Genomic DNA, 14,772 nt, shown 5'->3' with positions numbered 1-14,772 from the left:
TTCCGTTGGTTTTTGTGAGAAGGGGAGGGGCAAAAAAGCGAGGGTGGGAGGAGCCACAAAGGAATGGGGGCGGGGCCACAAGGAGGTGTGGGCGGGGCTCACCCCAGCGGCCCCTCCATGTTCTCATAGGAGGCGGAGTCTGCGGAGGAAGGGGCGGGGTCACTGGGGAGCCCCTCCCCCATCACAAATCGCCCATCCCCCACCCCATTAGGCCCCTCCCCCATACTATTTAGCTCCTCCCACCTTAATAGGCCCCACCCCAATTTGTCCCTCCTCCTCTTCAATAAGACACTCCCACCCCATTTAGCTCCTCCCCCACTCAAATTAGCCCCTCCCCAACCCCATTTTGGCCCCTCCCCTCCTCATTAAGCCCCTCCCCTATCACTTTGGCCCCTCCCAGTTTTACCCACCACCATCAGGCCCCTCCAATCCCCCCACCTCAAAAAGCCCCTCCCTCTCCCATCTTTGCCCCTCCCCCACCTCAATATGCCCCACCCAATTTAGCCCCTCCCCCCATAAGTTTTGCCCCACCCCCGTTTTGGCCCCTCCCCTCGCTCACCGTCGTCATTGCCCCTCCCCCTCCAGGGCGGCTCCGCCCCCAGCCCCGCCCCCGCCATCATGGCCGCCGCCATCGCCTCGTACGGGCCCCCTGCAATTGGGGGGAGGGGCGTCAGAGACAATGGGGGTGGGGCAAAGCGCATAGGCCCCGCCCCACCATTAACCAAGCCCCTCCCCCCACCATTTCTCCACCCGTTTTTCTGCCCCTCCCCCACTCTTTTGCCCGCCCCTCCCCCTCCAAGCCCCTCCCCCACCCATTTCTATCCCCGCCCCTCCATCCGTTACCTGCCCCTCTCCCCATCATGGCTGGCGCGTTCTCGTAGCTCCCTATGGAAGGGGGAGGGGCAAAGGGGGAGGGGGAGGAGTCAGCCTGAGGGGAGGGGCCTCCCAAGGCCACGCCCCCCAAGCAGGACCCGCCCCCACCCACATCAAGCCCCTCCCTCACCCACCACAGGCCCCTCCCCATTCACTCCAGGCCCCGCCCCCTCCCCCGGCCCCGCCCCCTCTCACCATTGTCGGGCTCCTCGTAGCCTTCGTCCCCCTCCCCCTCCTCATCACCATCGACGTCATCAGCCGGGGGGCGGGGCTGGGGCGCGGGGGGGGCGGGGCCTGGAGGGGGTGAAGGGGAAACAAAAATTTGGGGATTTTTGGGTTAATTTCAGGTTATTTCGGGTAATTTTTTGGGTGATTTTGAGGGGTTATTTTGGGTTATTTATTGGGTTAATTTTGGGTCATTTTGGGTGATATTTCGGGGTTATTTTTGGGTTAATTTCGGGTCATTTTGGGTCACTCACCAGTGATGTTCCCATAAGGATTTTGGGGCTCTGGGGGCGACACCCGAAAAAACCTGGGGGGGGGGGGGGGAGAGATGGGGGAGGGGTCTCGAGGCTGCCCCTCCCCCACAACCCCCCCGACCCCCTCCCCCACCCCCACTCACCCCGCCCCCAAAATAACTCCGCCCCCTTATACCTAAATAACCCCGCCCCCTGCCACTCATAGCCCCGCCCCCTGCCACTCATAGCCCCGCCCCCATCCCACAGAGCCCCGCCCCCACCCCTTTGGCCCCGCCCCCACCTCCGCGCCGCCTCCCTCCGGACCCTTCGGCGCTTCCGGTTCCGCAGGGCTGGGGGGGGAGGGGAAATTTGGGGGGGGAGGGGCTGGGCTTGCCCCACCCCCCCAAAAAACGGGGCCGGGACCCCCAAATTTCGGGACCCCACCCCCGATTTTGGGGCTGAAATCCCAAAAATTCGGGTCCTGAACCCCCCCCCCCCCCCCCAGTGCTGCCCCCACCCCCGAATTTTGGGTGCAAATCCCCAGATTTGAATCCCAGACCCTAAATTTTGGGTCCAAACCCCCAAAATTTGGGTACAAATCCCCCAGATTTTGGTTCCCACCCCCAAACTTTCACTCCTAGCCCCCCAATTTTGGTTTCCAGCCCCAAATTTTGGCAGCAAATCCCCAAATTTTGTTTTCCAGCCCCCAAATTTTGAGTTCTAGTCCCCAAATTTTCATTCCCAGGCCCCAATTTTGGCCGCAAGTCTCCAAATTTTAACGGTCACCCCCAAAAGTTTTCTCTCCAGCCCCCAAATTTTGGTTTCCACCCCCAAACTTTTGATTTCAGTCCTCAAATTTTGGCTCTAAGTCCCCAATTTTGGCTCCAAATCCCCAAATTTTGGTTCCCACCCCCCAAATTCAGACACCACCCTCCAAAATTTGGGTCCCACTTCCCCGAATTTGGGTTCTCGGCCCCGAAATCCGGATCCAGCCCCCCCAAATTTCAATCCTATCACCCAAATCCGGCTCCCACCCCCCAAATTCAGACCCCGCCCCCCAAATTTTGTGTCCTCCCCCCCCCCAAATTTGGGGTCTCACCTCGGTGCCGCAGGTGCAGCCCCACCAGGACGGCCCCGCCCAGCCCCAGGTAAGCGGCGGCCAAAACCCCCAGGGACCCCCCCAGGGACCCCCACGGGCCTGGGGGGAGGGGCGGGGTCAGCGCGGGCAGGGGGCGGGGCACCGCGGGACCCCGCCCCTCCCCCAGAAAAAAAAAAAAAATCCAGGAAAAAAAACCCCAACAAAATACCCTAAAATCCCCCCCAAAAATCCACCAAATCCCACCCAAAAATCACTCTAAATACCCCCCAAAATATCCCAAAATCCTCCCCAAAATCCGCCCAAAAAACCCCCAAAACCTCACCCAGAACTGACCCAAAACCTCCCGCCAAAAACGCAGCCAAATTCCGCCCGAAAAATCCCCAAAATCCCCCCAAAACTGAACCCCAAATCCCACGCTAAAGGCCCCAAAATCCACCCAAAATCCCACAAAATGTCCTCCAAAAAAAGCCCCCCGAAACCTGAAAATGGCCCCAAAAAATCCCCAAAATCTCACCCGGAACCGGCCCAAAATCCACGGCCCAAAACTCCCCAAATTCTCGCCCTTATCCCCCAAAATATCCCACAAAAATAACCCCCAAATTCCGCCTTTAACACCCCAAATCTGCTGCCCCAAAATCCACCCAAAAAATCCCCTCCAAAATTGCCAAAAAACCCCAAATCTCCCAAAAAATACCAAAGCCCCTCAAAAACCCACAAAATCCCCCAACCCCCCCCAAAAAATTCCCCAAAAATTACAAAAAAATCCCCAATGCCCCCCAGAAATACCAAAGCCCCCAAACCCCCCGAAACCCCCCCAAAAATCCCCAAAAAATCCCAAAATCCCCCCCAAAAATTTCTGAAAATTACAAATTTTCTCCCACCCAAAGAAATCTCCCAAAATTCTGAATTTTCCCCCAAAATCCTCCCAAAAATTGTCAAAAAATCCCCAAATCCCCCCAAAAATACCAAACTCCCCAAAACCCCCCCAAAAATCCCCAAAAATTCGAAAAAATCCCAAAATCCCCCCAAAAATACCAGAACCCCCCCAAATTCCCAAAACCCACCCAAAAAATCCCCAAAAAATTCCAAAACCCCCCCAAAAATCCCCCAAAATCCCAAATTTCCTCCCCCCCCAAAAAACCCCCAAATTTCCCGGATTCCCCCCAAATTCTCGCCCCCCCCTCACCTCCCGGCGGGGGGCGGGGCAGCAGCGCCGCCCCTCCCCCTCCCCACTCGCTGCCGTTTTCCCGCGCTCCGGGGGTCGCGGCCGCCCCTCCCCCACCCCCCCCGGCCCCCCGCCCCCCCCCCACGGCCGCGAGCGCCGCCAGGACCCCCCAGAGCGCGCGCATCGCCGTGACGTCACACACAGACCCCCCCCCCCGGGGTGACGTCATCTCCGCCGGGGGGAACCCCCCGAGCGTGACGGGGCCGCCCCTCCCCCTGAGGGGGTGTGACGTCATCTCCCGTGGGAACCCCTCGGAGCGTGACGGGGCCGCCCCACCCCCCACCCCCCCAAAAAATACCCCAAAATTTTTGGGAAATTTGGGGAAATTTTCGGAATTTTGGGGGGAAATTTTGGGAAATTTGGGGGATTGTTTGGGGGGATTTTGGGGGGCATTTTTTGGGGGGATTTGGGGGATTTTTGGGGGACATTTTGTGGTAGTTTGGGGGGATTTTGAGGGCGTTTAGGGGAATTTTCGTGATTTTAGGAGATTTTGGGCAGATTTAAGGAGATTTTGGGGAAATATTAATGGGGATTTGGGGATTTTTCTGGGAATTTTGGAGGGAAATTGGGAAGATTTGGGGAATTTGGGGAATTTGGTGAATTTTGAGAGGGTTTAGGGTGATTTTGGGAAATTTTGGGGAGGTTTTGAGGGGATTAGTGGGAATTTGGGGGGGATTTTGGGTGAATTTTTGGGGAGATTTGGGGGATTTTTACGGGCTTTGGGGGATTTAGGGTGATTTTGAAGGGATTTTGGGGGATTTGGGGGTTTGGTAAATTTTGGGGAGAGTTGGGGGAATTTTGGGAGATTTTGGGGGATTTTGGGGCATTTTGGGTGGATATTTTTTTATTTATTATTATTATAGGGAATTTGCGGGGGAGTTCGTTATTTTGGCTGGTCTGGATTTTTTTAAATTTTATTTTTGGGGTTTTTGGGGCTTTTTGTGGGGGTAAGAGTTCCTGTCATAGGAGGAACTGAGAAAAGCGGGGGAGGGGCGGCATTGGGGGCCTCTTGGGGGGAATTTGGGGCATTTTGGGGTTTGAGGAGGCAGAGAAATCCTCGCCATGCCCTGCTGGGGCAGCGGAGTCATTTTGGGGCGATTTCCGGCCATTTTGGGGCTCCCGGGGTTTTTTTTGCCACCCCCCACACAGAGTCCTCCAGGACCACCGAGTTGAGTCCTCCGGGGCGGCCAGAGCGGCGCGCGGGAAAGCCGGGCGGGAGGCGGGGCCGGAAGCTGCCTCAGGGGCACTTCCGGCGCGGCGGAGCAAGATGGCGGCGTGCGCGGCGCTGCTGCTGCGCGGGGCCCTCGCGGGTGCGGCGGAATTTGGGGCGAATTTCGGCGATTTTGGGGCTTTTTGGGGAAAATTCGGGCGGGATGGGGGCGGGGAGGGGCTGGGGGAGGGGTGGGGGGGGAGGGGGATTTGGGGGTGAAGGTCACGGGGGGGCGGGGCCGGCAGGGTCACCCCAAAATCGCCGCAATTGGCCCCAAAATGGGCCCGGAATTGCCGAAAATCGCTGAAATTCGCCCCAAAATTCTCAGTTTTATTTCATTCATCCCCTTCTGCAGGTGTTCGCGGCCGAGGGCTCCGGGTCCTGAGCACGGTGAGCCGGGATTTGGGGAAATTTGGGGGATTTTGAGACAATTTTGGGTCATTTTGAGGGAATTTTAGGGTTTTTTTGATCCACTTTTAACCAGTTTTAGGCCGATTTTGGGGTCGGTTTTTCGTTTCCTGCCCGCGGGTTTTTTTGGGCGGTTTCTGTTGATTTTTGGGCGGAGTTTTGAGGTTTTTCGGGCTTTATTTTTGGGTTTTTCGGGGGTTTGTTTTGAGGCGTTTGGGGAGATTTTTTGGGGAGATTTTGCAGGTTTTTTGGGAATTTTTGGGGAGGGATTTCAGGGTTTTTCGTGGGGGATTTTGGGGTTTTTTTAGGGGAATTTCAGGGGTATTTTGGGGACTTTTTTGGGGTTTACTGTGAGGGTTTTTTGGTTGTTTTTTTTGGGCTTATTTTCAGTGGTTTTGTGCCCCCTGAACCCTCCCCAATTTGGGGTTTTTTTGGGGTATTATTGGGATATTTTGGGGGGAATTTCAGGGATTTTTGGCAAGTTTTTTCTGGAGTTTTTTTGGGAGATTTTGGGGTTTTTTGTGGGGTTTTTTGGGTTTATTTTTGGTATTTTTGTGTCCCCTGATCCCTCCCCAATTTGGGATTTTTTGGGGAATTTCAGGGATTTTTTGGGATTTTTTTCCCGCTTTTTTTTGGGAATATTTGGGGAGGATTTTGGGGTTTTTCCGTGGGGATTTTTTTGGGTTCATTTTCGGCGTTTTTGGGTCCCCAGGCCCCCCCCAAGGCCAAGGTCGCCTTCGTGAGGGACAAACCCCACCTGAACGTGGGCACCATCGGGCACGTGGACCACGGGAAAACCACCCTGACAGCTGCCATCACCAAAGGTGAATCCGAAATGGGGTAAAAAACTGAGAAATTGGGAAAAAACGGGGTTAAAATAGGCAAAAATGGGGAAAACTGGGGTAAAATTTGGGTTAAAATAGAGAAAAATGGATTAAACATGGCAAGACCACCCTGACTGCTGCCATCACCAAAGGTGAATCCAAAATGGGGTAAAAAACGGAGAAATGGGGAAAAAACAGGGTTAAAATAGCCAAAAATGGGAAAAACTGGGGTAAAAATTTATTTGAAATACAGAAAAACGGGGTTAAACATTGCAAGATCGCCCTGACCGCTGCTATCACCAAAGGGGAGCCTGAATTAATTAATTTTCGGGGTCCCTCCCCCAGTGTTATCAGCGGGGGGCGGGGCTGGATCTGAGCTGGGTTTTTGGGGCAAATTTTGGGGTTTTTAGGGTGAGTTCCAGGGGTTTTTGGGGTGAATTTTGGGGGTAAATTCTGGAGGTTTTGGGGTAAATTTTGGGGTGAATTTGGAGGGTTTTGGGGTGATTTCTGAGGTGAATCCTGGGGGCTTTGGGGTAAATTTTGGGGGTAAATTCTGGGGTTTTGGGGTGAATTTTGGGGTGAATTCCAGGGATTTTGGGTTCAGGGGGTTCTGTAGATTTCAAAGGTGATTTGAGGGGAAATCATTAGTAATTCTGGGGTGTCATTGATAATTTTTTGGGACTCCTCCCCCTCAGTGTTATCAGTGGGGGGCGGGGCCGGATCTGAGCTAGATTTTGGTGCAAATTTCGGGATTTTTGGTGCGAATTTCAGAATTTTTGGTGTGAATTTCGGGGTTTTTGGGTTCAGGGGGGGATCACTGACATTTTGGGGTTAATTAATGATTTTTTGGGACCCCTCCCCCCAGTGTTATCCGCGGGGGGCGGGGCCCAGTTCCGCCCCTACGAGGAGATTGACAGCGCCCCCGAGGAGAAGGCGCGGGGCATCACCATCAACGCTGCCCACGTGGAGTACAGCACCCCCAAACGCCACTACGCCCACACCGACTGCCCGGGGCATGCTGACTACGTCAAGGTCAGGCTTCCCCAAAAAAACCCCGAGGTTTTGGGGCGAAAAACGGGGATTTTGGGAAAAAACGGCGTTTTTGGGGGGAAAATCGGGGAGTACAGCGCCCCCAAACGGCGCTGCGCCCACACCGACTGCTCGGGGCACGTGGGTTACGTCAAGGTGAGGGTTCCCCAAAAATACCCCGAGGTTTTGGGGTAAAAATTCGAGTTTTGGGCAAAAAAAAATCCCGTGGGAAAACGAACTTTGGTGGTGGCGCCACCCGGTGGTGGCTGCGGGAACTGCAGGGGGAGCCAAAAATCTCCCAAATTCACTCAAAAAATCCTCAGTTTCACACAGAATTGCCCTAAATTCTGGGGGAAAAAAGGCCCAATTTTTCCCCAAAAATCTGAGGTTTTGGGGAAACATGGGGTTTTGGGAAAAAATGGGGTTTTCTTAGGAAAAACGGGGGTTTTGGGGGAAAATTGAAATTTTTTGCCCAAAAACATTTCCAAAAAAATCTCCCAAAAATTCCAGAAAAATTCCCCAAAGAACCCCCAAGATTTCCCCCGGAAACTCCAGAAAAAAATCCTCCAAAATTAAAAAAAAATTCCCCAAAATTCCAAAAAAAATCCAAAAAAATTCCAGAGTAAAAATCCCCGAAATTCCAAAACAAGTCCTCAAAATTTCCATAAAAAAATCCCCAAAGTTCCTCAAAAAATCCCCAAAATTTCCAGAAAAAATTCCCAACAAAATCCAAAAAGTCCCTAAAAAATCCCCAAAAAATCCCAAAAATCCCCAGAATTTCCCGGTTTCCCCGAATGACCCGAAATCGCCGTTTCTGCCCCCAGAACATGATCACGGGCACCGCCCCCCTGGACGGCGTCATCCTCGTGGTGGCCGCGACCGACGGGCAGATGCCGCAGACCCGGGAGCACCTGCTATTGGCCAGACAGGTAAAGGGGGCGTGGCCAGGGGAGAAACGGGCGTGGCCCGGTGCAGGGGGCGGGGCTAGGTACAGGGGGCGTGGTTATGTGTGAGGCAGGCAGATGCCGCAGACCCGTGAGCGCCTGCTATTGGCCAGACAGGTGAGAAAGGGGCGTGGCCAGGTGGGAAATGGGCGTGGCCAGGTGTGACAGGCGCGAGGCCAAACAGGTGAGACACCGTACCTGGCGCTGGCCCGACAGGTGACATTGGTGCAGTCGCACAGGTAAAGGGGCGTGGCCAGAGCAGCTCCACTGCCTCCCATTGGCTGCATTTGCCGTGGTGGAAGTGGGCGTGGCCTCACCTATCTCACCTGCGCAGGTGGGCGTGCGCCACGTCGTGGTTTACCTGAACAAGGCGGACGCGGTGCCGGACCCGGAGCTGCTGCCCCTGGTGGAGCTCGAGGTGCGGGAGCTGCTCAGCGAGTTCGGCTTCGACGGAGAGAAAACGCCCGTGGTGGTGGGGTCGGCGCTGTGTGCGCTGCAGGTAACACCTGGGCACACCTGGGCACACCTGGGCACAGCTACAGCCAATGGGGATCATGAAGTGATCAATGGATTGGATCGAGACAAACGCCCGTGGTGGTGGGGTCGGCATTGTGTGCGCTGCAGGTACACCTGGGCACACCTGGGCACACCTGGGCACACCTGGGAACAGTTAAACATCAATACTGATCAATAATGATCAATGGTGATCGAGTCACCAAACGCCCGTGGTGGTGGGGTCGGCTTGTGCGGCTGCAGGTACCTGGGCACACCTGGGCACACCTGGGACCCTGGGAACAGTTAAACCAATATTGATGAATCAATGGGATTGATGGAGATCAATGCACCAAACGCCCGTGGTGGTGGGGTCGGCGCTGTGTGCGTTACAGGCACACCTGGGCACACCTGAGGGGTCATGGGAACCCATAGGAACCAATGGGAACAGCCAGGGATCAATAACTGATCAATAACGATCAGCTCAGTAAACCCCTGGGTTACCTGTGTGTCCTCACCTGTCCCTCACCTGTCTCACCTGTCCCTCACCTGTCCCTCACCTGTCTCACCTGTCTCACCTGTCCCTCACCTGTCCCACCTGTCCCTCACCTGTCCCACCTGTGCAGGACCGTGACCCCGAGCTGGGCCTGAACTCGGTGCTGAAGCTGCTCGAGGCCGTGGACTCGCACATCCCGCAGCCGCCGCGGGACCTGGAGCGGCCCTGCCTGCTGCCCATCGAGGCCGTGCACTCCATTCCAGGTAAATACACCTGTACACACCTGTACACACCTGTACAGCACCTTTATAGCGCGTTTATAGCCCTTATACATCACCTGTCATACCTGTGTCACACCTGTGTGCCTGCCCCTGCTGCTGCCCATCGAGGCCGTGCACTCCATTCCAGGTAAATACACCTGTGACACACCTGTGACACACCTGTGACACACCTGTACAGCACCTTTATAGCACGTTTATAGCCCTTATACATCATCTATTACACCTGTGTCACACCTGTGTGTCTGTCCCTGCCTGCTGCCCATCGAGGCCGTGCACTCCATTCCAGGTAAATACAGCTGTACACACCTGCAACACACCTGTACAGCACCTTTACAACATTTACATAGTGTTTATGTAACATACGTTATACCTGTGGCACACCTGTGACACACCTGCATAGCTCCTATACAGGGTTTATATCAGATGTGTTACACCTGTGTTACACCTGTGCGTTAGGGTGTGGCACGGTGGTCACCTGTCTGTCCATTACCTGTCCCATCTCACCTGTCTGTCCCTCACTGTCCTTACCTGTCTCTCACCTGTTCCCTGCAGGCGTGCACGTGTCTCCGCCTCGGTGTGAAGTGCCCCTCGTGTCACACCTGTGTAACCTGTGTCCCCTGTGTCACCCCTGTCACCCTTTCAAACCCGTCCCTGCGTGTCTCACCTGTGTGTCTCACCTCCTCACCGTCACACGTGGTCAGCACCTGGGTGTGAAGTGCCCCTGTGTCACACCTGTTCACACTGTCACCTGTCTGTGTCTCACCTGTCCCTCACCTGTCAGGGCGTGGCACCGTGGTCACCGGCACTCTGGAGCGCGGAACTGACCCTCACCTGTTTGTCCCTTACCTGTCTCACCTGTCTGTGTCTCACCTGTCCCTTTACCTTCGTGTCTCCTGTGTTTATCTCACCTGTCCCTTACCTGTCTCACCTGTCCCTCCCCTGTCAGGGCGTGGCACGGTGGTCACCGGCACTCTGGAGCGCGGAACTCTCCGGAAGGGCGACGAGGTGGAGCTGCTGGGCTACGGCCGGCAGCTGAAATCCACAGTGACCGGTGAGTGACCATGAGTGACCACACACTGACCACTGAGTGACCATTGATCACACACTGACCAATGACTGACCAGGGTGGAGCTGCTGGGCTACGGCCGGCAGCTGAAATCCACAGTGACCGGTGAGTGACCACTGACTGACCAGTGAGTGACCACACACTGACCACTGAGTGACCATTGATCACACACTGACCAATGACTGACCAGGGTGGAGCTGCTGGCTACGGCCGGCAGCTGAAATCCACAGTGACGGTGAGTGACACGACTGACCACTGACTGACCACTGATGACACTGATGACCACTGACCCATAGATCCCATGTTAACCATAATGCCGTGTTTGACAGCATTGAGATGTTCCACAGGGCCTGAAGTGGTGACCGGCGAAACTCGGGCCTCTGCGGGGCTGCGCAGGGACGTGCGCCCATAGATCCCCCATTTAACCCCATAAACGCCAGATTTCGCCCCATAAATGATATAAAATATCACATTTCACAGGCATTGAGATGTTCCACAAGAGCCTGGAGGTGGCCGAAGCAGGGGACAACCTCGGTGCTCTCCTGCGGGGGCTGCGCAGGGAGGACGTGCGCCCCATAGACCCCATAAATGCCAGATTTAACCCCATAAATCACTGTAAAAGATATAAATTTATATAAATTTCAGGCATTGAGATGTTCCACAAGAGCCTGGAGGTGGCCGAGGCCGGGGATAATCTCGGTGCCCTCCTGCGGGGGCTGCGCAGGGAGGACGTGCGCCCCATAGCCCCCATAGATCCCACATTTAACCCCATAGAATCCCTGTAAATGATATAAATTTCACATTTCACAGGCATTGAGATGTTCCACAAGAGCCTGGAGGTGGCTGAAGCCGGCGATAACCTCGGGGCGCTGCTGCGGGGTGAGGAGACGTGCGCCCATGCCCATAGATCCACATTAACCCATAGATCCCGTTTAACCAAAACACAAATTATATAAAACTTTTTGCATTGAGAGTCACAAGAGCCGAGGGCGGCGGATACTGGCGCTGCTCGGGCTGCGCGGGACGGGCCGGGAATGGTCGTGCCCAGCCGGACGCTGCACCAGCAGAAGGTGGCGAGTGCACCCCACAGGGGTATGGGGCGGTATGGCGTATGGTTATTGGGGTTTGGGGTTGTGGGGCAGAATTAGGGGATGTTGCTAGCGCAGGATTTGGGGTTGTGGGGCAGAATTTGGGGTATTGGGGGTCGAAGTGGCACAGGATTTGGGGAATTTGGGTAGGATTGGGGGGTATTGGGGGAATTTGGGGGTTATTTGGGGTAGGATTTGGGGTTATTTAGGGGTGGATTTGGGGCAGAACTTGGGGCTATTTGGGGGTGGATTTAGGGCACAATTTGGGGTTATGTGGGGCAGGATTTGGGGCAGGATTGGGGCTTATGTGGGGCAGGTGTGGGGCAGGATTTGTGAGCAGGTTTTAGGGCAGGATTTGGGTTATCTGGGGCAGGATTTGGAGCAGGATTTGGGGTAAGATTGGGGTATTTTGGGGCAGGATTGGGGTTTTTGGGGCAGGATTTATAGCAGATTTTAGGGCAGGATTTTGGGGGGCAGGATGGGCGTTATTTGGGGCAGGCTTTGGTGCAAATTTGGGGGGTTTTTTGGGCAGGTTTGGGGTTTTTTGGGGCAGGATTTATAGCAGATTTTAGGGCAGGATTTTGGGGCAGGTTTGGGGTTTTTTGGGGCAGGATTTATAACACATTTTGGGGTAGGATTGGGGTTATTTGGGTGAGGATTTATGACAGATTTTAGGGCAGGATTTGAGGCAGGTTTGGGGTTATGAGGGGCAAGATTTGGGGCATGTGTGGGGCAGGATTTTGGGGCAGGATTGACATTATTTGGGGCAGGTTTGGGGTTTTTTGGGGCAGGATTTTGGGTTTTGGCAGATTTGGGGCAGGATAGTTTGGGGTAAGATTTGGGGCAAATTTGGGTTTCTTTGGGGCAGGTTTGGGGTTTTTTGGGGCAGGATTTAGAGCAGATTTTAGGGCAGGATTTTGGGGCAGGTTTGGGGTTTTTTGCGGCAGGATTTGGGGAGGATTTTAACATGGGTGGCTGGGTATTTGGGGCAGATTTATGCAATTTTGGGGCAGGTTGGGTTTTTGGGGCGGGATGTGGGGCAGCCGCACAGGCCTGTGGGGAGTTAACCCTTTCCTGCCCCCCAGGTGTACGTGCTGTCCCCGCAGGAGGGCGGGCGCCACAAACCCTTCGTGTCCCACTACGCGCCCGTGATGTTCTCGCACACCTGGGACATCGCCTGCAGGGTCCTGCTGCCCCCCGGCAAGGTGGGGACACATCTGTGGGGCTGGGGGGGATCTGTGGGGCTGGGGGGGATCTGTGGGGTTTGTGGGGTCTGTGGGTCCCATCACACACCTTTGGTTGGAGAACATCGCGTGCAGGAGTGTCACCTGCTTGCTCCCCGGCAGTGTGGGTACACCTTTTCCGCCAGGGTTAGGGATCTGGGGATGCGGCTGTGGGGCAGAGGGATCTTGGGATTGTGGGTCTGCCCATCACACACCTGACTCCTTTAGGTTGCTGCCCGCCGGAATTCGGATGTGGGGCTGGGGGATCTATGCTGGGGGATCTGTGGGGGACTGGGTCTGTGGGTACCCCATCACACACGAGCTGGGAATGCCGCAGGAGTCCCCGCTGCCCCCCGCACAGGTGCGGACAGGGATCTTGGGGCTTGGGGTAGGGATCTGTAGGGCTGGTCTAACACTTAGGTCTTGGGTCTCGAACATTTCTGCCCCACAGGATCTTGCGATGCTGGGCAAAGACGTGGCTGTGGGGCAGGGGGGATCTGTGGGGCCTGTAGGGTTGGTTTAACCGGATCTGTGGATCTCACCCCACACTTTTCTCCCCCATTTTAGGATGTGATGATGCCCGAGGGAGACGCGGCTGTGGCGCAGGGGTTCTATGGGATCTGTGGGGTCTGTAGGGTCACTCTAACAGGATCTGTGGGTCTCACCCCACACTTCTTTTCCCTCCAGGACTCGGTGATGCTGGGCAAGGACACGGCTGTGGGGTCTATAGGGCAAATCCCAGAGAATTTATAGGATCTGTGGGTCTCACCCCACACTTTTATAGGATCTGTGGGTCTCACCCCACACATTTCTGCCCCACAGGAGCTGGTGATGCCGGATGAGGACGCCGCCCTGACCCTGTTATTGCGGCAGCCCATGGTGCTGGAGCAGGGGGGATCTATGGGGTGTATGGGGTGTATGGGATCTATAGGGCTGATCTAACACAATCTATGGGTCTGTGCCCCACAGGAGCTGGTGATGCCCGGCGAGGACGCCACACTGACCATGCTGCTCCGCCAGCCCATGGTGCTGGAGCAGGGGGATCTATGGGGTGTGTGGGTCTGATCTAACACAATCTATGGGTCTGGCAGGATCTGTGGGTCTCACCCCACACATTTCTCTCTTTCAGGAGCTGGTGATGCCGGTGAGGACGCCACGCTGACCATGCTGCTCCGCCAGCCCATGGTGCTGGAGCAGGGCCAGCGTTAGGGGATCTATAGGGCTGATCTAACACAATCTATGGGATCTGTGGGTCTGATCTATGGGTCTGTGCCCCACAGGAGCTGGTGATGCCCGGCGAGGACGCCACCCTGACCATGCTGCTCCGCCAGCCCATGGTGCTGGAGCAGGGCCAGCGCTTCACCCTCCGCGACGGCGCCCGGACCATCGGCACCGGGGTGGTGGCCAAGGTGCTGCCCATGGGGGAGGGGGACAGGGAGATCAGCTGGGGCTGACCACGCCCACAGAGCCTGGCCACGCCCCCATGGAGCTGACCACGCCTCCCCATCCATTGACATCACCCATCTCTCCATTGCTGCCCATGGGGGAGGGGGACAGGGAGATCAGCTGGGGCTGACCACGCCCACAGAGCCTGGCCACGCCCCCATGGAGCTGACCACGCCTCCCCATCCATTGACATCACCCATTGCTGCCCATGGGGGAGGGGAACAGGGAGATCAGCTGGGGCTGACCACGCCCCAGCAGGCTGACCACGCCCCCATAAAAGCTGACCACACCCCCACTGTGAGCCCCGCCCCCCATGGGGTGTGGCCCCGCCCCCACCCACAGGCGTTAGCTCCTCCCCCAGAGGCATTGGCCCCTCCCACAAAGGGCTCAGCCCCTCCCCCTACATGGGTTTAACCCCACCCCCACGTGGGTCAGCCCCCAAAGGGGCGGGGTCAGGTCTGGGGGCGGGGTCAGGTCTGGGGGGCGGGGTCAGTTCTGAGCTGTTCCAAAGGGGGGAATGATGGGGGCGGGATCTGTCTGTCAATCACGGTTCAGGGGGCGTGGCCGTGCTGTCGCCCCTCCCCCAATAAAGGCTCCACCTCCGTTGTGG

General features: G+C 56.0%; 1 protein-coding gene across 1 annotated transcript; it reads left to right on the top strand.

Annotated features, from left to right (window-relative positions):
• Nucleotides 1-4,857: 4,857 nt before the first annotated feature.
• Nucleotides 4,858-14,765, top strand: TUFM (Tu translation elongation factor, mitochondrial). The gene is given in 12 exon segments (XM_064737457.1): nt 4,858-4,965; nt 5,221-5,255; nt 5,986-6,097; nt 6,963-7,129; nt 7,951-8,055; nt 8,405-8,569; nt 9,189-9,321; nt 10,286-10,390; nt 10,886-10,975; nt 11,788-11,825; nt 12,537-12,698; nt 13,997-14,765. Coding segments are annotated over 12 exon segments (1,329 nt in total). The 5' UTR covers nt 4,858-4,922; the 3' UTR covers nt 14,171-14,765.
• The last annotated feature ends 7 nt before the right edge of the window (nt 14,766-14,772 follow it).

Source organism: Zonotrichia leucophrys, unplaced genomic scaffold (genome assembly GCF_028769735.1).
Source record: "Zonotrichia leucophrys gambelii isolate GWCS_2022_RI unplaced genomic scaffold, RI_Zleu_2.0 Scaffold_58_302659, whole genome shotgun sequence".
Lineage (NCBI taxonomy): Eukaryota > Metazoa > Chordata > Aves > Passeriformes > Passerellidae > Zonotrichia > Zonotrichia leucophrys.
The sequence above is the reverse complement of the archived record's forward strand: the minus strand, read 5'-3'. Positions and strand labels throughout refer to the sequence as shown.